The 23,851-nt window shown below is 44.1% G+C and overlaps 3 protein-coding genes across 7 annotated transcripts in view; all 3 read right to left on the reverse strand.

Annotated features, from left to right (window-relative positions):
- Nucleotides 1–23,851, reverse strand: part of LOC130678807 (zinc finger protein 493-like) — a 170,701-nt gene that overhangs the window by 72,166 nt on the left and 74,684 nt on the right. The window lies entirely within an intron of this gene.
- LOC130682240 (zinc finger protein 665-like) overlaps nt 1–23,851 on the reverse strand; it is a 148,855-nt gene that overhangs the window by 49,808 nt on the left and 75,196 nt on the right. The gene's annotated exons all lie outside the window — the stretch shown is intronic.
- The window catches only part of LOC118912627 (zinc finger protein 665-like), an 89,729-nt gene continuing 74,642 nt past the window's right edge, over nt 8,765–23,851 (reverse strand). For all 5 annotated transcript variants that reach the window (XM_057496380.1, XM_057496382.1, XM_057496381.1 and 2 more), the window contains 2 exons: nt 20,570–20,696; nt 8,765–12,596 (listed from right to left, as the gene is read on the reverse strand). In XM_057496380.1, coding sequence (XP_057352363.1) covers nt 9,943–12,596; nt 20,570–20,696 — 2,781 coding nt within the window. In that variant the 3' untranslated portion in view covers nt 8,765–9,942. The remainder of the gene's footprint in view (nt 12,597–20,569; nt 20,697–23,851) is intronic.

Genomic DNA, 23,851 nt, shown 5'->3' on the forward strand with positions numbered 1-23,851 from the left:
GAAAGACAAGTACCACATGATTTCCCTCATTTGTGGAGTGTAACAATGAATCAAAACTGAAGGAACAAAACAGCTGCAGACTCACAGACTCCAAGAAGGGACTAGGGGTTACCAAAGGCAAGGGGTGTGGGACGGCGGGTGGGGAGGGAGGGAGAAGCGGACTGAGGGATATTATGATTGGTACACATGGTGTGGGGGGTCACAGGGAGACCAGTGTAGCACAGAGAAGACAAGTAGGGACTCTGTGGCATCTTGCTGCACTGATGGACAGTGACTGCAATGGGGTGGGGAGGGGACTTGGTAATAAAGGTGAATGTAGTCACTACAATGTTTTTCATGTGAAACCTTCCTAAGTGTTTATTCATGATACCTTAATAAAAAAAGAAAAAGAAAGGGAAAGATGAAGATGCTTTGCATGTACCAAACTGAAATAATCTCCAAAATATATTTGAAAAAAAGCCAAATGGAATTCCTGAGATGAAGCTGCTGATCTGCTTCTTATTTAAGCCATGTGGGTTCGACTTTATGATGAACGAGATATCCACCCACTGAATATTCCTGTTATACAGGCTGGAATGTATATTTTCTAAAGACTTTTTACTGCTCAGCGTATTAAACTTTGTGCTCTTTGAGTGGCGTCTTCATTACTTTGCTATTTCGTTCCATTTTCCTGAGCTTAAGCACACGTCTTCACTCTCTCTGTTCTACTCCAGATAAGCAAGTAAACCTGCCTTTATCTACTTGGACTCTGAACCGCGCCTTTCTTAGAGTATATTCGTGTTTTACAGGTTAGGTGAATGCTATGACTAAGAGGACCCCTGTTTCGTGGGCACCCCATTTAACTTTATTGCTACAAAATTGAATAGTTTGAGAAGTCTTATCAGATTTGTTATCCCAGCTTCCCTGCGTCGGGGCTTGCTGATATCAAGAACATAAAGTAATAAAGAAAATGGGAAGGGGCAAAAGGGACAGTCAAGAGACTCAAGCCAACAGAGTGGAAGTTTGCAGAAGGTTATTGAAAAATGGGATGAATGAAGTGGACATTGATGGGGTGGGAAAAAGGTGTTAATGCAGCACTACTGGAGACTGAATTGGACAATGGGAACCCTTGTTTTTTTCCCCCAACATTACAGAGGCCCAAACAAGTCCACTCTATTTACCCCACTTTGGAGGAATTTAAAAACCTGAAAGTTAAGATTAAAATAAGAAAACTAACCAGGAGCCCATTAGGGTGGTCAGGCAGGTTAATGCAGTTGAATGTGGACACCCCCCCAGTCTGGGACCTGAGTGCCAGGGGGAGGGGAAGAAACTTTCCTGTTGATACGGGGGCCCAGTGCACTGGGACTCCAAAATCCACTGGTGAAGGCTTACCAGGGGTAAGGTTAGATTAGGGGGATAGGGAGATGCAATGATTTGGTGGGATTAAGGTGAAAGTTTGATCGAAACTTGGGGTATCTAGCAGATGCGTGCGGTGCTTGCATCTCCTTTCCCTGAGAGTACTTTTGGGAAGGACATCATGTCTGACTGGGGATTGCTCTATCTAGTAGCAGAAAGCAGAAGGCATGTGAGCCTGCCTCAGGCCAGTTTTAATTGGACGTGCTGACTGGGAGCTACCGGAACTGCCTGGGACTACACAGATGGTCAACCTGAAGCGATACAGGACACCGCGTGCACGAGAAGAGATCGCCACTTTAATTAGTGACATCCTACAAACTGGAGCGCTGGTGCCCACAAATTCTCTGTACGATAACCCTGTGTGGCCTGTGAAACAGGTGGGTGAGTCACAGAGACTAATAGTGGAGTATTGAGGCTTAAATAAACTTTTACCACTGATAGCCTCAGCAGTTCCAGAGATGGTCTCCACCATACAGAAAACACATTGGGCTAAAATAAAGGAGGCTGGTGCTCAGTGATGGACCTTGAGAACACTTTCATCTTCCATCTCCGAAAAGAGCCAAGCAGTTTGCCGTCACGTGGGAAGGATCCCAATTTACATGTACTTTACTGATGCAGGGGTATCTGGGCTCACCAGCTTATGGTCACAACTTGGTCTCAAGTGTAATAATACACAATATTGATGACATTATGAAAATACCGGAAACGGGAGAGCAGGCTGGCGCTTATTTCAGTGAGATATTGACACACATGACCAACAGGGGCTGGTTGGTAAATCCAGGAAAGGTCTAAGGGGCCGCTCAAAAAGTGAAGTTCTTAGGAATAACATGGGCAGGAGCCACCCGGGATATTCCACAAGTGACAAAGAATGAGCTGCTGTCACTACCCACCCCTGGAACGAAGTAAGAAGCCCAGTGTTTGGCTGGCTTCTTTGCATATTGGAGGACGCATATGCCACACCCGGGAATACTGTTAGCTCTTACCTGTAACACTGCATGAAAGAGAGCTCTATTTGAGTGGGGACCTGAACAAAAAAGCAAGCCACGTCTGAGGTGTAAAAGGCAGCTGTGCTCGTGACATCTCTGGGCCCTAATGACCCCCATTCAGATATGATTTTGGAAGAATCTGCCGCCTGTCCCCATGCAGACGGGGGGCTGTGGCAAAAGCCCATGAGCGCCTCCCAGCAGCAGTGACTGTTGGGATTTTGGGCCAGAAAATTCCCAGATGCTGGTGCCTGGTGCACACTATTTGAGACACAATTAGGAGCACGCTACTAGGAATTAATAGAGACTGCTTCAATGACTGAAGGACACAAAATAATCATGAAACTTGAGATACTCATATTATCTTGGGTGATACCAGAGAAACACTCTTATAAGGCAGCCAGTGCCTACGAGAGTCCCATAAAATGGAAATGGTTCATACAGGAGGAGGCTGCAGGGGGAATGCAAGGAGGCCTACAAGGTCTCCATGAGCAGGCAGCCTCTTCCTCCAGGACCAACCCTGGACCCCCCGATGAGCTGCCAGAACCACCTGTACACGGGCCATGCCGTGAACAGCTCTCGGCGGAACAGCAGAGCTGCTTGGTTTACAGATGGCAGTTCCGAGAAGAAAGGACAGTATCATTTGGAAAGCTGCTGCCCTAAGACTGGCAAATGGCAAGACTGGTTGAGAAAGAGAACAAATCAGCTCAGTGGGCTGGACTGCCTGCTGTGTTCCTGGCAGTAATGGAAGAATTCGACAGTAATAAAAAACCCCATTTTGATGTCTACTGACTCATGGGCTGTATGGGTGGGTAGATGGGCAGTAGAAAACTGGACTATTAATGGAATGCCATGTGGGGTGCAGCCCTATGAAAATCACTCTGGGAATTACAGGGATGCATTAAAGTAGGACGTGTCGATGCCCATCAGAAAAACTGCCTTTCAGTATAAGAAGGTGGCTGGACCCACCAAGCAGACCTGTGGGTGCTCCCGTGGGGCAGCCGCCTGGGTCTGTGAAGTGAGTGGGGCGTGGGTGAGCTGCAGCAGTGAACACATGGGCTGGACCTAGACACAGTCCTCCTGCACCCTGTGAGGCACAGAATGTCACCAAGAAGTGTTGTGTAAATAAGAGAGACAAAGACTACAGCCAGCTATGGGGAAAATTCCCGGGGGAGAGGGCTCTGCACATAGCAGGCACGTGCATTACACTGAAGCAAAGACAGGAGCCCCGGGTGCCTGCAAATAGGTCCTCACTGGAATAGACATTTATTCTGGACTGGGCACTGCATACCCAGTGGTAGATGCAAATGCTCAAAATAACATTAAACGATTGGAACAAAAGATACTATGCCAATCTGGACTAGCAAGTTACATCCTTTCAGACCAAGGGATACACTTCACAGCCCATGGTGTCCAACAGTGGCCCAGGGACTTCACTTGACCGTGCTGCGTGTCACCATCAGAACAGTACTTCAATAGGAAACCGAAACGGGCAGCTGAGACATGTGCTGTATAAAACAGGGGGAGATAAAGGCAGGAGGGACTGGCTGACATACCTTCGAGAGTGTGCGCTCACACTTAACATGAGGGGGCTAAGCGATCTCCCTGCTGGATGAATTCCTCTGCTTTTCTGGGGAATCTGAAGTGGGTGGGCTTAGGATGCTAGTGTGACCACAGTTCTTCCTCACATCGGTGCAACTTACTGTGTTCCTCCTAGATGCAGTGTTCTCAGAACTAGGGCTGCAACTGTGGGCCCCAGAATCAGAGAAAATTACTAAGCAAGAAACTGTAAGCAAACCCTTTATGTCAGAATCCCCAAATTCTGGGTTGTGCCTTCCCCCCATCTGGCCAGGTCGCGGCTGACAGTGAGCACAGCTGTGCTGCCAGGGGCTGGGACAGCCCGCTAGCTCTGCTCCTGTGTAACCGTACCTCACGTGAGCGGGGGCGGACTGCGGGGGAGGCATGTTCTAGACTAGTATTGCTGCCAACAGTGTGGACCACCACAGTAGTCAATCTCATGTCCTTTCCCCAGGGGGAGAGTCTGGGTAAAGATAAATGACAAATGGAGAGAAATTACAGCTGATGGTAATGGGATGAATAAGTGGGTTATGCAATAAGGGAAATCCAACATTTTATGAATACCTCAAGAGGCTCAGAGCAAGAGAAGAATCTCTTTGCAGAAGTATACCAGATGCCCTGAAGGGTAAAGCTGTTTGTTACGACCACCTCTGGTTTTGGTAGCTGACAAGGATGAATGACAACCTGCAAGCTGGACTTACATTGGTCTGAAACTCTGGTCATAAGACGTTATAGGACAAATGAGTGGTCTCTTTTTAAGTCTGTACTCACCCACACTGATGTCCCCAAATGTCAAGCCTTTTTGCATTGGTCCTAATGTTGTTATGTAAATGCCATACCAGGTGTGAGTGCTGGGATGGGTACGATCCTTTTACTGGAAGGAATCTGTGCTTGCAGACCAGGGGTTGGAACACAAGCACAGTGGAATCAGGTCTGAGGATCCGAAAGAGACACACTATTACTGCTGCATTGTAATAGCAGTAATAGTGTATACTATTAGTGTTGCGTATGAAAAAACACGTAACACATGGTTTACAGGCAGATGAGATGGATGGACTCAAATTCAGTCACTTGCTGCAATGTGACTGAGTTCAAATCTTTGTTCTAAGTTCTTACATATGGGGAGGTGTATCATTACAACAGAGACAGTTGAACAATAAATAGGTTACTATACATAAATTAATGTGACTTAAAGTATAACAGAATTGATAATGTACTATCAAAATTAAGATCACTTAAGAGAGGGTTATCTACCCATTTTTGGATGGGAACTAATTCTAAGTGGAGCATATTGGATGTTAGCAGCCATGGTAACAGGACAAACCTCATTTTCCCTGCAAGATCGTCTGGCTCTGAATATGAAGAGTACTGGGAAAAAGCAGCACAGCCTCCAGACATTTGCAATGGAGATTCTCCCTTTGTCACAAACTAGATGGAATTTGGGGGGCTTTGTCTTACTCATGTTCTCATTTATTTCATGGCATGCTTGTTATTACCCTTCACACATTTGATTTCCAAGCACCTGACCAAAGCCAATCGCACATTAAGAGATTTAAATTCACCATCTTGCCATTCAGTCTTTTGCTCAAATGAAGTCATAAAGGAACTTTGTTCAAGGACACAAACCCCCACTTTGTACCCATCACTGCCTTATGTGCATTTTCCTGTCACCAAAGTCTAAATACAACCCACTGATTGATGTATCCCTTGGTGCAGATAGGGGAAAAATGTAAATTAAACACGGTCACGATGTATTAAAGAAATTGTTAAGGAAAAATTATATATTTTTACCACAGTTAAAAGTGAATGCATCAGTTGCTACCCTAATGTCAACATTTTAATATCCTCTGGGAAAGTGCTCTTCTAGTAAAATTCCCTAGTAATGTTATCTAAAAACCTTTCCCAAACACTAATTTTCATTAAACTCAAGTAAAAACATCTTAGGCAATTTACTTTACAATGATTTTCAACAACTGCAACATTCGATGAAAGCTACGTGTGCAGCAGGAAAAGAAATGTAAAAAATCTGCATCAAGAAAACTGTGGTCATTCCAACCAAGAAACAAATACTTTCAAGAGTAAACACTCAGTGTTCACTGAGAGTCTGATTCCATTTATAGGTGACTAACTACTGACACGTTAAAGCCTCACTACAGCTCTTTCCTCTTCTATCTGGGCAAAAAGCCCTCGGTGCTCCTTCAGTAACAGCTGAAGCTCAAACCACAGGAGTCACCCTGTCCAGAGACCCACCCAGGAACCACTGTAATACACGAGCCAGTCACCACTCCCTGTTCACTCAACCCATTTACTGACCAGTTTTGAAGTGTAACCTCTTCTCCCTAGACACCTTTTCTTTTTTAATTACAGTACCATTCATCCACATTATCAAGTCTCTCCCCCGACTGCATTGCACTCACTGTCCATCAGGGTAATAAGATGCTATAGAGTCACCACTTTTCTTCTCCGTGCTACACTGCCTTCCCTGTGACCTACCTATATTGTGAGGGCCAATTATAATGCCCCTTGATCCCCGTCTCCCTCCCTCCCCACCCGCCCTCCTTAATTCCCGCCCTTTGGTAGCCACTAGTCCCTTCTTGGGAGTCTGTGAGTCTGCTGCTGTTTTGTTCCTTCAGTTTTGCTTTGTTATACTCCACAATGAATGAAATCATTTGGTACATGTGTTTCTCCACCTTATTTCACTGTGCATAATACCCTCTAGCTCCACCCATGTTTTCACATCCTAGAAACCTTTTTATAATGTAGCAAGTATTCTCCTACCACTTTATTTTTTGGCATCATGAGTGTCGACATCCAAATGAAACTACGGGTGGGATCCCATGCGGTTCCGGTGGATGGTCACAAGCGCAAGTTAACAAAGAGTGTGTAGGTCCTTGAACACTTGAAACTCCCAGTTTACCTACCAAACGAACAGAAAATTCCAGTTGCACATGGTCCTGAATTATTTCACGGAGTGTTCCCAGCACAAAAACAGACTGTATTATGTTTATCCTTACTTCTGAATTTTATTTCCAAGTTTTTAGATATGGTTACTGTATTCCTATTTTACTTTCACATAAAACAAGGTACATATGACTGATTTTATTTAGGCACACACAAAAAAACTACATGAAGAAATGTAACTCCATGGTGCGTATTTATGAATGAGGGGCAGGGTTTAGGGGGTCAGTGTGAAATCGATGTGCTTTGGTATTCTCAGTATAGCCATAGTATCCTGGGGCAGTGTGTGAAGACAGTAACTCAAGTGAAAATTTTAAGTACATAATCCCCAAATCATATGTTCTTTGATTCCATCATGGAAAATAAATTGACAGATTCCTTGAAGCTATAAGGTGCACTGTCAGTTTCTGGGGAGAACTACGCTACAGAGTTGGATAAAGCTGAGTTTGTAGAAGGAACATGATTCATTCGGGGTTGTAAAAGATGTTTCAAATTTTATAAACAAAAGCAGGACCCCTATGGTACGAGAATAAAAACAGTAGCAATGTAATGCCAGCAGTTAAAGGTGAATCACACACATGCACACACCATCCTGATTCTATAAACTAACTCCTCTCGAGTAACTGCTCTGTCGGAAAAAAGACAAGTTCTCATTTATCACTTGACACAGAACAGCCAGCGCGGTTCAATAGAAAAAGTGACAGTTTCCCCCGCATTATTTCTACCACATAACCACTCTCTACTTACCTGTCGCTCTCCACCGGTCCAAGCCCTCTCCTTACTGTCCTGGCCCGCTGTGCTCAAGGTCCGCTTGGGCAGCATTCTTTGCTCTAACCCTTTCTTACACGGCTAGTCTAGAGAAGTGTTTACTGACATAATAATGCATAGTTTTACATTATTCTTTCACCCCAAGCAAATTCATACAAGGAATTTCTAAATTCAGTGTCCTAATTTTCCAGGGAACATAGACATGAATGAACCATATTTAATTAAGCAGAACCTTTCATCTTATGATTCCTTCCCAGTGATTAATAGGAAAGGCCTTCAAGGAAGGCCCAACATCAACACTCTTCAAACTTCAGGTTGAACGTCATTAATAGTAATGTAGCTTTCTCAAGAACTCAAATAATATTTTATAAAGATGATGGACCACTGGCATGTATGCCCTTGCTCCTGTGACCGACACCATGTTATGACTCCTAACACTCACACTTTGATTTACAATTATTCTGCAGAATGGACCACCTCCGGTTAGTCTTGAAGAACTAAATACAGTTATTCCTATTATGGGTTCTCTGATGTGTGTTCTATTTTGAAAGCTGGTAAAAAAAAAAAAACACCTCAACATATTCATTCTATTTGCAAGTATTCTCCCCAGTATTTTTTGGTGAATCTTATTTGACTATCTTTTAAAGGTACCTCCATGATCAGTGCGGTTTGTATAGTTTCTGTCCTTCACAAGTTGTCTCATTCCTCCAAAGTTGTGGACATTTGAGGAAACGCCTCATACCATCCATAACATTTGCAAGGTTTGCTCTAGTATAAATCCTCTGGCGATCCAGTTTTGATCTTTGTGTAAAAGCTTTAGCATGCAGTTTTCCATGGTTTCTCTCAAGTTGTATACTATGACCTCTCCTACATGGTGAGGACCATCTAAAGCCCCTGACACATAAATTTATAGTTCCTCTGTCGATGAAATTCTTCAACTCAGAAAAAGGCTTTTGCCTCACTCAATTCATGTGTAAGGTATTGCTCGAGGATATGACTCAAAGTTTGAGCACTAAAGTCCTCATGACATGCATTGCATTTCTATGGTATCTCTCCAGAACACACACTTTTTTTTTAAAGCAAAAAAAAAAAAAAATAAAGCAAGATTTTGCTTAAAGGCAAAGTACACACTCAGGCATGCAGGAAACCTGAGAACATAGAGGTGCATTTAAAGATTTTAGGGTTTGGGGTTTTGATAGGGTCTTTTAAATATGGGTTGATGTATGGCACAGTGTATATGCTGCTTAATATACTTCTTTGAATATTTGTCCTTAGGATAGGCTTGTCTATGTGACCATGTGGTGTCCCAACATTCTATATTGGCTCGTTCATGATCCAGAAGTCTGATCTTTGTAAGAATACAGTACTTACTTGATTATTGTTAGAAACCATTATTAGTAAGTGCCATGTTTGGAATCGCTTCGCAGTCACCAAACTGTTCTTGGGCAATCAGTTTTGGTAGATGTCCCTGCACTCTAGGTGAAACCTCAACCCTGCAGGAGGGTTCACGACTCTGATTGAGAGAATTAACCAGCCAGGTGGAGCAGGTAAAACCAAAGTAATTTTAATAACGCAAATTGCACACTCGAGGAGGGAGTGAGGCGTCCTGCTCCAGAGGTGAGCACCAGGACAAAGATTCTTTTGTCTAGAGAGGAGTGAGCACAACTTTCCCACATTAATTGGATTTTAAGTAGTAACTATTTGGTGAAGCCTGAGTTTAAGGCAACACTAAAAGCCCTGTCAACTTCAGTGGCTTTTGTAAGGTTCTCTCCAGAATGGATTATCTGATGTGTACTGAGGTTTGAGTCTTGAGTGAAGGCATTCCTATGCTGCACCTGTAAGGCTTCTCTCCCGTGCGAATCCTCCTGTAATATGCAAGGTATTATCTCTGACTGAAGACTTCATGACAATCATTACATTTGGAAGGTTTCTCTCCAGTATGGGTTACCTGATTAGTTAGGGTGGATTTCAACATAAAGGTTCTGCCACACTCATTACGTTTCTTAGGCGTCTCTACAGTATGGATTAGGAGATGCTTCGTTAGGGTTGATCTGAAACTAAGGGCTCTGTCACGATCGTGACATTTGTAAGTCCATTATGGACTTTCTGATAATCAGTAAGGAGTGAGCCTTGAGTAAACGCTTTACCACACTTGTTACATTTGAGTTTCTCTATAGAATAGATTCTCCTGTGACTTTTGAGTTCCCACTGAAGACTTTGCTACAGTTAGTGCATTTGTAAAGTCTCTCTCCAGTATGGATTACTTGATGGTTATCCAAGGTTGATCTACACCTAAAGGCTCTGATTCACTCATTACATTTGTAAGTCTCTCTACATTGTGGATTTTCTGATGATTGGTAAGGTATGAGCCTTGAGCAAAGGCTTTACCACACTCATAACATTTGAAAGGTTTCTCTCCAGAATGGATTCTCATGTGACTTTTAAGTTTTGAGTTTTGACTGAAGACTTTCCCACACTCATTGCATTTGTAAGGTCTATATCCAGTATGGATTACTTGATGCTTAATTAAGGTGGATCTATGCCTAAAGGCTCTGCCACACTCAATACATTTGTAAGGTCTCTCTCCTGTATGAATTAACTGATGCATAGTTAGGATTGATTTCCACCTAAAAGCTTTGCCACACACATTACATTTGTAAGGTCTCTCTCCTGTATGGATTAGTTGATGCTTAGTTAGAGTTGATCTACGCCTAAAGGCTCTGCCACACTCATTACATTTGTATGGTCTCTCTCCAGTATGGATTACCTGATGATTAGTTAGAATTGATCTCCACCTAAAGGCTTTGCCACACTCATTACATTTGTAAGGTCTTTCTTCAGTATGGATTCTACTGTGGTTTTTGAGTTGTGACTTCTGAGTGAAGACTTTGTCACACTCATTACATTTGAAAGGTTTCTCCCCACTATGTATTTTCATGTGGCATTTAAGTTTTGAATTTTGACGGAAAACTTTGCCACACTCATTACATTTGAAAGGTTTCTCCCCAGTATGGATTCTCATGTGGCATTTAAGTTGTGAATTTTGATGGAAAACTTTGCCACACTCATTACATTTGAACGATTTCTCTCCAGTATGGACCTTCCTGTGATAATAAAGTTGTGAGTATAGACGGAAAACTTTGCCACACTCATTGCATTTGAAAGGTTTCTCTCCAGTATGGACTCTCCTGTGAAAATTAAGTTTTGAGTTTTCACGGAAAACTTTGCCACACTCATTACATTTGAAAGGTTTCTCTCCAATATGGATCTTCCTGTGATAATAAAGTTGTGAGTACTGACGGAAAACTTTGCCACACTCACTGCATTTGAAAGGTTTCTCTCCAGTATGGATTCTCTTGTGAAAATTAAGTTTTGAGTTTCCACGGAAAGCTTTGCCACACTCATTGCATTTGAAAGGTTTCTCTCCAGTATGGATTCTCCTGTGACAATTAAGTGTTGAGTTATCACAAAAAACTTTGCCACACTCATTACATTTGTACGGTCTGTCTCCTGTATGGGTTACCTGATGCTTAGTTAGGGTTGATCTCCATCTAAAGGCTCGGCCACACTCATTACATTTGTAAGGTCTCTCTCCACTATGGGTTACCTGATGCTTAGTTAGAGCTGATCTCAACCTAAAGGCTCTGCCACACTCATTACATTTGTAAGGTCTCTCTCTACTGTGGCTTGACTGATGGTTGCTAAGGCTTGAGGGGCGAGAAAAGGCTTTGCCACACTCATTACATTTGATAGGTTTCTCTTCAGTATGGATCTTCCTGTGCTTTTTCAGTTGTGAGTTTTGACTGAAGTCTTTGCCACACTCGATACATCTGTAAGGTCTCTCTCCAGTATGGATTAGCTGATGCTTAGTTAGGTTTGAACTCAAACTAAAGGCTCTGCCACACTCCTTACATTTGTATGGTTTCTCCCCAATATGAGTTCTCTGGTGATTTTCAAGGTATGAATTTTTACTGAAGACTTTCCCACATATGTCACATTTATATGGTTTCTCTCTAGTATGGATTTTCTGATGTGTAGTGAGGTTTGAGGCTCGGGTAAAGGCTTTGCCACACTCATTACATTTGAAAGGTTTCTCTCCAATATGGATTCTCCTGTGATTTTTAAGTTTTGCATTTTGACTGAAGGCTTTGCCACATTCTGTGCACTTGAAAAGTTTCTTGCCAGTGTGGTCTGCCTCATGGGAATTCAAACTCAGCCTTAAACTAAAGGCCCCGGCACTCTGATGACATTTGTATGGTTTCTTCTCAGTATGAGCTCTCCAATGATTTTCAATGAATGAATTTTTATGGAAGACTTCTGCACATATGTCACGTTTACATGGTTTTTCTTCAGTATGGATTATCTGATGTCTAGTCAGGTGTGAGACCTGATTAAAGGTTTTGCCACAGTCTAGACATCTGTAAGGTTTTCCCTTGTGTGATTTTTGCTCTTGAGTATCTATTGAAGAATGTGTAAAATCCTTCTGATATTTTTTAGAATTGTTGGTTTCGACACTAAAAGGAATTCTTAGAAGTGGTGAAAATGAAGAAATACTGCTGAGAGACTTGACTTCATCACAGTCATGATTTCCGACTTCAGTCTGAAATACGGACGCTTCATCCTGACAGCTGACTCCTAGGCAATTTTCAGTAGACTTGTTTTCTGCATCCCTTCCATTATGTTGATGTTTTGTAACAGTGAGATGATTTTTATGGATTATAGGCATTCCTTTGTACTTTCTTTCATCACCTTTCCAGTGACACTCAATGTCATGAGGATTCTCCTCAATTTCCCTAAAGTTCAAATCCTTGACTTCATGGCTTATATGTCTCTCCAACATCACTGTCTGGAATATTCCTGTATTACTATCCTCCTTTGGTTGTAACTTCTTGTTCACATGTGAAGAACAAGTATCTATAAGATATAAAGGACCACAGGTATACTATTACTCTGTAAATATACGTTTCAGGCTGAAAGCATAACTACACTAAAAGTAATATACTAAACAGATTGTGAAACTTCCCAACCAGGATCTTCAAATATGGGGAACCATAGAAGAATACAGTGCTTCACTAAACAGTGATCACCTATATTTCCAATTAATGTTAGAGGACAACCTAGATTCAAACACCCTACAATAGAAATACTCATGTTGTGCAAACATCTTAGCTCTCAAAGAAAGGGTATTTTTTACACCCTGACTGCAAAGGGCATACCACCTGGCACTAAACATACTACTGTGAGGGAAACGGGGTTTGATCCTGGACCTACTGTGTCACAAATGTTCTTGACAGTGACTGCCCACCCAGGCAGTACGTACTACAGTCTAGAAATACTGGAAGGGAGGACATGCAAGAGCCGAGCCATGTCACCGGTGGTGCTGCTTAGCTGTCCCTCCAAGAAATGATTTCTGAGCCATCATCCTTTACAACTGAATTATACTCAACTGATTATAATCTTATAATAGAAAGTATTGTAAGAGAATACTATGAATAATTCTATACCTAACAAATGGAGAACCTAGGAGAAATGGATAAATTCCTGGAAAAATAGAACCTCTTTGGACTGGATCATGAAGATGTAAAAAATCTAAACAGACCTATAACGTATAAGGATATTGAATCACTAATAAAGAAACATTCAAGAAAGAACACCCAGACAGTTTCACGGCAGAATTCTGGCCAATAGTGACCATCAATCTTCCCCCAACTCACACAAGAACAGAGAGGAGGAAGGAACATGTGCAAACTCACTCTATGAGGCCAGAAGTTCAATATTACCAAAGGCAGACAAAAGCACTGCAAGAAAATTACACATCGTATGTCTGATGAATGATGCATACACTCATCAAGATTCATATGCAATTTCAAGGAAAACTGTACAGAAAAAACAAGCTTGAAAAGAACAAAGTTCGAGGCCTCATACTTCCTTCTTTCCAAACTTACTAAAAAGCTAAAGTAATCAAAACAATCTGCTACTAGCATAAAGACCAGATATAGAGACCAGTGAACCAGAAGAGACTCATCAGAAATAAAGACTTGTATGTGGTGAAATGACGTTCCACAAGGATGTGAAGGCCACTCAATGGGGGAAAAACAGTCTACCCTACAAAAGATGTTGAGAAGACAGTATATCCACAGGCACAAGAAGTTAGACTACTACCTCACACTATATACAAACATTAACTCCAAGGGATCAAATACCTAGATGTAAGACACACAAACATAAATTTTGTAGAAGAAAATGGGGAAAGTTTCATGGTATTAAGACTCAAAAATGATTTGTCAGATGTAACACCCAAAGCACAGCCAAAAGAAGTTAAACCAAAATTAAACAACAAAATGAGAAATTATTCAACATCAGAGGGTACAATCAATACAGTGAATGGCAATCTATGGGAGAAAGCATTTGTAAATCCTCTATAGGTTAATGTTGAGAATACATAAAGAGCTCTAAACGGTCTCTCCACCGTGGGTAATGCTCTGACACCACCTGGGTATCCCACAATTCAACTAAATTCTGAAGATTCAATTGAATTCTGACACTACCTGCAGACAGTGTCAGATGCTGCAGGTTAAGGGCTTAGTCGTAAAAGACTGACCCTGTCCGAGGCCACCACCAAATGCCAATCACGACTAAGTTGTCACTCCTGGATTTCTGAGCAAATACCTCTTCATTAGACATTCCAATAAACCCCCCTCCTTAGGTTCAAAGACTTTTAAGAATTCAGAGAAATATTTCAATTACTATATTACCAGTTGCTTAGGAAACAATGTATCTCAAGAATGGCCAGACCTAAGAGATGCAAGTCCTGAGAGTGGAAAAGAGGGTGGGGCATCTGTGACCTTTCCCAGCACCCCGCTCTCCCCAAACTGTCACGTTTTCATCAACCCACAATCTCTCCAAATGCTGTCTTTTGAGGATTTTATGTAGGCATTTCTGATAAAATCACAGACCACTGCTGACTAGACTCAACGTCCACCCTCTCTCCTCCTATGAGGTCAGGGGGTGAGACCAGGCAACCAGCCCCCCATCCTCAGGCTGTTTCCAAAAACTCAGCTCATTAATGAGCAGGCGTGTTTGAGAGGGTCTTGTTATGAGTGATTAGAGAGCCATTTCAGCTTTATGACTGAAACAATTTTCGCACCTGAGGACAAGAGACCAAATATGTTAAGCATAGGTGTTTCCACTACCATTACCATCTGCGAAGTTCCAAGGGATTTAGAGGTTTTGTGCCAGAAACTGTGATGGAGACCAAATATATCTTTATTATAAATCACAATGCCACAGGCTCCTAAACACAACCAAAACCAAACCCCCCAACATCCCAATCAAAAAACACACAAAGGACCCAACAGACATTTCTCTAGAGATGACATGCAGATGGCCAATAAACATAGGAAAAGATGTCCAATATCTCCAGCCACTATAACCCACAATAAGCACCACTTCACACCCATTAGAATGGCTACACTAAAATCAAAACAAAAAACAGAAAAAGATGTTGACAGGAAGGTCAAAAATGGGAATTCTTATTTACTACTGGTAGAAAAATAAAAGGCAGCAGCTGCAATGGGAAACAGTAGGGCAGTTCCATAAAAACTAAAAATGGAATTGGAATACGCCCTGAACTAAGTATATTTGTACCCCACTCAAATACACTCATTGAAATCTAACCCCGTATTTGGAGGTGGGCCACCTGGGAGGCCACGAGGCGTAAGGATGGGGTCCTCACGGGTGGGAGTAGTACCACTACAGGAAGAGGACAGAGAAATGCTCTCTCTTTCTGCCAAGAGAAGACACGAGTCCTCAGCAGCTGCACCCAGGAAGGGGGATCCCCAGCTGACCCAGTGGCCCTGGTCTTGACTTCCCATCTCCAGAATGGTGAGAAAGAAATGATGTAATGAACGCCATTAGCCACCCAGTTTTCACTATTTTGTTACAATGGGCTGATGACTAAGACGGGAATTGGTACTGAGAAGAGGGGTGCTGCTGTGACAAACACTGAAAATACGGACACTGCTTTGAATGGGGTCATGGGTAAAGGCTGGAAGTTTTGAGGTGCACGCTCTAAGCTGATACTGTCGTGAGGGAAAAGTTAAGTGTGAATCTGGTGATGGCTCAGAGGAGAGAGCTGTAGACGAAGCGTCCCTCTTCTTAGAGAACACTTACCTATTCCTGTCTCAGACGGTGGTGCTAATACGGTAAAGTCCATTCTGCGAGGTCTCAGAAGGAAATGAGAAGAACTTTATTGTACAACGTGCAAAGGGCAAGTCTGGCTGGATCGTGGAAAAGATTTGGCTGACTAGTGCTCATGTTCTAGAGTTCTACAGGAAACAGTTTTTACAACCAATGACACAGCGTATTTAGCTGAGGAGCTTTCTAAGCCAAGGGTTTAAGTAGCAGCGTGGTTTCTCCTGACTGCTTATGGTTAAATGTGATGAAATAACCTGAAGATAGAGTTATTAAGTAAAAAGCAAGTAGAACATCCAAACTTGGAAATCCTAAGCCTAACCATATTGCAAGGACATGAGGAAGCGCGTGCAGGAGATCACTGAGGTGTGGGCAAGCTTCAGTTCGGTTAGTACCAAGTGAGCTACAGACTTACGTAAGGTGCCCACAGGAAAACTGCCAGTTGAACAGAAAAGGAGACACGAAGGAAAGAACGGTCAGATTTTACAAGAAAGGACCATGGAGCTACGTGGCTGCAAACTCGCTCTGTTCTTCAACACAAAGAAAGAGTGACCCCAAAGGCAATTCAGAGGCCATCAGGGCTGCCTCGTCCATTTCAAAGTGCAGGGCACAGCCAGAGAACCTGCCCCAAACCTGTGGGCTCACAGCCCCAGCCCAGGAGAACTCAAGGGGGGGCAGAACCCCAGACGTGCTGGGTCCGGGAGCAAGTCTGCTGTCGGGCAGGCCTGGAGGGCAGAGCAGGAAGACACAGAGGATTGTTCTCTAGCCTTAAGACCTCATGGAGTTTGGCGTGCCAGGTTCTGGACATGTCTGGGGTCCATCGACACTTCCTCCTTTCCTACTTCTCCCCTGTCCAACAGGAACACCTATCCTATGCCTCTTTCACACCTGGACTTTGGAAAGCAGGTAGTTTGTTCCAGTTTACAAGCTCACAGCGGACGGACTGTGTCTCGGGAAGAATCCTCCGTCGGGTCGCACCTCTACCTGATGCAGATGGTGATTACATCCAACTTTGGAATTAGACTGCGGAGCTGATGCCAGAATGAGCTGCCCTGCAGGGATAGCGGATGGAGTGCACGTACTGGGCATCTGAGAAGTACATGGTGTCTCGGAGGCCTGGGGCACGAAACTATGGACTGAAGGTTGGTGTCCCTTTAAAATCTGTATATTTAAACCCTCAAAAATACAGTGGGGGGACTCGGGATGTAATCAGGTTGGGGGGACAGAGTCCTCATGGGCAGGGTCAGCCCCTCAAGAGGGGGAACAGGGAGCTAGCCAGGCCCCGTCTGCCATGAGAGGACACAAACCAAGAGGTGGGCACCTGCACCCGAGCACATGTCCTACTAGAACCTGAAGTCTGGCACCCTGATCTCAGCTGCCCAGCACCCAGACGGTGAGGAATAAATTTCTATGGTTAATAAGCCATCCAGCCTGTTACTGAGTCATAGGAGCCTGGAGGGACCAAGGCACTGTGGGACCCAGCAGTTCCGCCTCTCGGCACACAGACACAGAAACGGAAGCAGGACCGCAGAGCTCTCTGGGCCCCCAAATTCACAGTACTACATTTACATTAGTCACGAGGTAAAAGCAGCCACCTGTCCACTCATGGGTGGACACACAAAGTGTAAGTATGTATGGATATATGTGTGTGGCTGTGTGCGTGTGCGTGTGTGTGTGTGTGTGTGTGTGTATATATATATATATATATATATATATATACACACACAAAGAATGGCAGGCTTACAAACTCTGTCATTTGCTATAAGGATAAACCTTGAGGATGTTATGCTCAGTGAAATAAGCCAGTCACAAAAAAAAGACTATGAATCCACTTATGAGAGGTATTTAAGAGAGTCAAATTCATAGAAATAGAAATAGTAGGATATTGCCAGGGGCTGGGGAGAACAAAATACGGGAAGTAAGCAAAAGAATTTTAATACTCATGGTAATCAGTGGAATCTGTATTGAAAAGAAGAAAACAATGGCATATTTTAACTGCTCAGCTCCAACAATGTAAGTGGTGATAAAAGTCATTTGACATGAGTGAAAAACGAGACATGAGGTTAGGGGTGCTCGGACTCTGTGCATTAGTAGATGCAGTCACCACTGTAAATCTGAGACACCTAATGTGCACTCATTCCCATATTATTCAATTAGCGTTTATAAACATCATCAGGAGAAAAGCCAGCTGCAGAGAGAGTACGTGAATGGCCCACACGGGAAAGGGGGCTCGCTGAGGGTGCTCCTCGGGGCAGCACCCATGCAGGAGCAGGTTCGGGCTGCGGCCTGGAGACCCACACAGCAGGCTCATGTGCACACACAAGGTGAGCCACACGCACAGCAAATAAGAGCCAGAGGACAACAGGGCAGCACCAGGGGCTGCGGCAACAGGGGCCTGGGGCCCCTGAAATGACCTTCAGAGGGAAAGATAGTGACCTAACAGCTTCACGAGCAGTCAGGAGAAGCAATTCCCAGAACTTCAGAAACTTCACAGGAAACATAGGTGCTATAAACAAAAGTGGAGAACTTGATAAAGTGCAAGCAAGGGGCTAAGTTTCCCGTAAATACAATGAGATACTGAAGTACTAAGTCAATATACCAGCATGGATGTGGTAATTCCAGGCAGGGAGAGTAACTTAGAATATCCAACTTGTACCTATAAATAAAAACTCTGAAAAAACCCTATAAATCACTTATAAAGAACTGAAAACAAACAAACCTGAGAAAAGCCATGAATCTTATGGGAGCAGTGGCTGACACCGAACGGGTGACAGAGGCCCTCAGAGAGCACGTCACTCCCCTCGCGAGCTCCCTCGTCAGGTGCCCCACAGCCGTGCTTCCTGCGTGGAGGGAACAGCGGCGCCCACGGGGCGGACCTGCCGCAGGGACAACGGCCCGGTCAGCAGAGGGAGGAGGGGCACGCGGCCTTGGGCATGTTCTCCCGGGGACACACTCCCCACCTCTTACTGTGGCTCAAGGGGACTAAGGGTGACCAGTGGCCTGTGTGACCCCACACACAGGGCCCGCGGGCTCCTCCTGCGACACCCCGCAAACCCTGGGAAAGCCCTGGGCACACCTGTCAGCCAGGCTCTCCTGGGACTTCCAGCTCGGAATCCGGGACACGCCCCCAGCCTCCAGGGGCGCTTCTGCAGGGTCCAGGGTGACACTGCAGTCCGAGTCCCTCGCCACAGCTCTTCTGTCACCAGGTCAACCCACTGCACGTGAGGGCCCAGCAGAGGTGAATTACCCCAGAAAATGAGCAGGATGAAATTCCAGACCCTAGGGACACGTACTTCCGAAGCATGGTTCAGAGGCAAAATCAGGCCAAGTTAAGAATGCATGAGATCAGGAAGATTCCACATTCCCCCACTAGGCAGAGCAGGGGAGGGACAGGACGCCAGCTGAGGGGCTCGATGTCCCAGGACCTGTGAAGGACCGTGTGCTCTCCCACAGACACCAAGGTCAGAGCCCGACAGAGGTGCTCCCCATGTAGGCCTGGGGACCCCAGCGAGGCCCACCCTGCCTGCTGAGTTCACAGTTGTGCTCAAAGCAACCACAGAGATCAGACCTGCCTGCCCCCCGCACACCCCCCGAGGGGGCTGAAGCAGGGCAGAGGTGGCAGAGGGACCTGCGTGCCAGAGCGCCTGAGGTGGCTCCGTGCGGGTTCTGGGCGCTGGACGGAGTGGAGCGCAGTCCCTGTCCTCCCGCCTCCGGACCAGGGCTTCCGAGTACAGAAAACTGGGCTGGAAGTAGGAAGACCGAGGCCGGAGGAGCCAGAAGCTTCCGCCCCCGTCCTTGTGGCCCGAGAACTTACTGTGCATCCAGGGAAATCAATGGCAGAATGGGAGGCCCAGGAGGAAGGGGACAACTTCGAACTTGCCATGCCCTTGGCCTGCTAGGGCAAGGTCAGGACCAAACATCGCACAGGAGCCCCGGGACAGGGAACACGTCATGACGTGGACTTCGTGTTTGTGTCCACAGGAGCTCCAGTACCACCGGGGATGAGAGAGGAGACTTCACATGCTGAGGCCTCAGAGTGATGCGCTGGGGAGAACCGTTTCCTCTGAGGGCTCCCAGAACCCTCCCCCCTGGGGACAGCGTCCCAAACTCTCAGTGGGGGGCCTTCCTCTCTGTCCTACCAAGCGCCACCTGTGCTCACAACCTGATACAATCCCAGCCTTTCAGTTTTCTGCAATTTTCACTCTCCACAGTCCAGGGCTCTTTCCTGGAGATAATATTCAGATCAGAAAGAGAAAATTCTGATTTATAAAGAAGAAAGGGATGCAATGTGCTGTGGCATTTCTAGAATCCTATTTCTGGGTTCACTTGAGGAGAGAAAGGACATGACAGAGAGGTCTAGAAACCTATTTCACAAACTCCTCCAGCATCCTGAAGCAGAGGGAACAGTAGAATAATGGGATATCTAGTCTCTTCCAAGAACTACTGAATGAAAAGCAGAGGCGGAAAGCAGGAAAGTGGCTATTTTGAAAGCACACCACAGGGCTTCACACACACTCATCTCAGACGTGTCATCTGAGAAAGGAGTAAAGTGAAAGTCCGGAGCCACATTACAAAGCTCGCCATGTCTCAAAGGGGCTTTGGTTTCAGTCAAGCAGTGCAAGGGTTTCTAGGAGGAAAACAAGAGAAAGTGCAAAGATAGCCAATCCCCACGTCTGCAGGAACGCCATCCTCACCCAGGTACATCAGGTTCCTGTAGTTCTCCAGCATCACGTCCCGGTACAAGGCCCGCTGAGCAGGGTCCAGGCATTCCCACTCCTCCTGGGAGAATTTGATGACCACGTCCCTGAAGGTCAGCCATCCCTGAAATGAAAACACATTTCATGAAGGGGCATGAGGAGAGCTCCTCACATGAAATAAGGAGAGGTGTCGGGGGAGATGTGGGTGAAGTGTATGTTCTGATGGATCCAAATAAATGGAATCTGAGTGAGTTATGTGTCTTTAACATTAATATATTATGCTTTTCCATAACAGGCTAGATGTGCTCCAAATCTGTGCACTTTTCACTGTGGTGGACAACACACGAAACACACAAATACAAATTCAGCACTGGGTGCTCTATACATAAGTGTCAGATACTATATTCTTCATAATGAGTGATGTCCCATATGTAGAGGAAGTAGAGCAGGAGATGTGTCCCCAGAGATGACAGTGTCCACAGAGGCTTTAAATAAAATTAAGAACCTAAACATTGTGATGATAATAACAGCAGTGGCTTAAAGGCTTTAACACTTCTAATGTGCTGGGTGTTACTCAATGCTTTCTTTACATGTACTAACATGTTACCAGCATGATAGCTCATCTGAGGAAGTTCTGTGCCCATCTTATGTTACAGAGGTAAAACTGTCACAGATAACTGGCCTCTGGTCCAACAGCTAAGAACACCACAGCAAGCGCCTGAACTCAGGTGGTCGAGCTTAGAACTGAACCTAAAGAATCAAACAGCTAAGTAGCACAGCACTAAAGTACACTGACAGAGGGTCCTCTATCAGAAAACTTGAAACAACTTCAAGGTTAACTTCATGGAACTGCATAAAAGGAAATTATACATGCACACACACACATGCACAAAGTTCGTTTAAATCATTAAGAGGACAGTATGAGAGTAATGTATAAGGCCTAGAAACATATCTAGATGTAATTTTGATTGCTAAAAATATAAAACTTGTTTATGAAATGATGTCTTTTATAACAGCCATAGGCTCACACATCCAGGCACTTGTGCCTATACATATAAACACACAAATTAACTGCCATGTGAAAAGGTGCCTCTCCAAATATTTTTGGATTGCTTTTCAACATTATTTTTACTTCTGTGTATTTCACCACCTTTGGTATAATGAAAATATATTAACTGTACTTAATTTGGTTTGTCAATCTCATTCAATAGGAGGCTAACAGGAAGTACAAGCACAAAAAAAGTTGACAATATTTTAACATCAGTCCCTATAAAAAACCCATATTCAAAAATATAATTTTAGCCACGCAAATTCAAATACGTAGGCATTAACCAAAGCCAAATATATTGTTTACTCCACTAATTGTGACTCAAGATTAGAAAAGTTATCAATGTGATGCAGTACATTACAGCAGATTAAGATAAAAAACATCACAATAGCAAATACTTGAAAAAAGGAGTTGGATAATTGAAAAATCATGAAAAAAGGATATTAGGGGAAAAAACTTACTAAACAGGAAATGCCACCAAACATCATGATCTGTACAACACTGGCTGCATTTACTCTGAAATTATGGTGGAGGAAAGGCCATAACCCAGCGCTCCTGCCATTCACCCCTGTCCAGGCAAACTACACACGCACGAATCCCAGGACAGGGAGAGGCTCAAAAGGAAGAAGGGAAAGATCCTCGATGCCACCGGGACGCTCCTGACAGCAGCAGCAGCCGTATCAGGGCACAGGAAAGAGGCCAGACGGGAGATGTCACAAGAGACAAAGGGCAGCAGAATGGCAAGAGGAACCATTCCCGGGAAGATGCAGCCATTACGAACATGCCCGCACTCTCACAGCGATGACGCAAACACGGAAGGAGGGGACGGAGAGACAGACAGCATCGCAGAAACAGTATGAGGGCCAACACCCCAGTGTTAACACGGACAGAACAACCAGCCAGGCGGGCAAGGAGCCCGAGGACTCACACGGCTCCACAGCCCGACGGGCCCGACAGCCGGGAAGGACACCCCCTCACAGCCACAGGGCACCTTCTACGCAAGCGCACGCGGGACATTCTGCAGGACAGGCCACATGTTGTGACACAAAACAAACCAGAAATGTCCAAAGATTGAAATAATAATATGTATCTTCTCTATCCACAGTGAAGCTAGAAACAAATAGCAGAGGGAAAACAGACAACTCTACAACATGGGGAAATAATACACCTCACGTTTAGACAATAAATGGGTCAAAGAAGAAATCACACGGGATTTTTTAAACTATGGGGATAAAAATGGAAATACTACACTGCAACCTTGGGGGATGTAGTGATGGCAGCACTAAAAGGATGTCTGCAGTGGTAAATGCTTACATTACAGAAAAGGAATGGCCTTGAACCAGAAATCTGATTTTACACATCAAGGAATCACAAAAAGAACAGACTGGACCCAAATTGCACAGAAGTAGACAGATGAGAGCAGAGAGAAATGTAATAGAGAATAGGAAAACTATACAAAATTCAACAAATGAAAAAATTCAACAAACTCATTTTTTGAAAAGATTAAGAAATTGAGATAGAGAGCTCAAGTAAAATAAAAATGAAAGGGGGATTGCAAAAGGTGTCACAGAACAGGTGTCACAGAAATCTTGAAAAAGGTCTACAAGAAAATACTTTGAACAATTATATGTCAAGAAATTACATAACCTAGGTATATGGGTAAATTCAAGAGACCCATACAACCTCTCATCATGAAGAAACTTAAAAATGTGGACAGAGTTACAACTAGAGTCAAGCAGTCATCAAAAACATCCAACACACACCCAAAACCAGATGGCTTCACTGCAGGAGCCTACCAAATATTTATAGAAGAATCAACATTAATCCTGCTACAAATCTTCAGCAAGACTTGCAAATTCATTTTATGCAGTCAACATGATTCTGATACCAAACCCACAAAAAGACGTGAGAACTGTCGACCAATATCGCTGAAGAATACTGATGCAACAATCCTTAAAATACGAGCAAATGAAACTCAACAGCACATTCAAACCAGTTACAGACCATCACAGGTGGAATTATTCCTGTACGGCTGGGAATATTCAACATACAAAAACCACTCAGTGTAATACACCACATTAAAAGCCAGGGAAAAAAACAGACAATAATCTCAATTAAGGCAGAAAAAGTCATTGACAAAGGCTGACAACCTTTGAAGATAAAAACTCAACGAACTAGGTATAGTAAACACAAGGGCCCTATATGAAAAGCACACGAAGAACGGCACATGC

The sequence above is a fragment of the Manis pentadactyla genome, assembly GCF_030020395.1.
Source record: "Manis pentadactyla isolate mManPen7 chromosome 15 unlocalized genomic scaffold, mManPen7.hap1 SUPER_15_unloc_1, whole genome shotgun sequence".
In the NCBI taxonomy this organism is placed as follows: Eukaryota; Metazoa; Chordata; class Mammalia; order Pholidota; family Manidae; genus Manis; species Manis pentadactyla.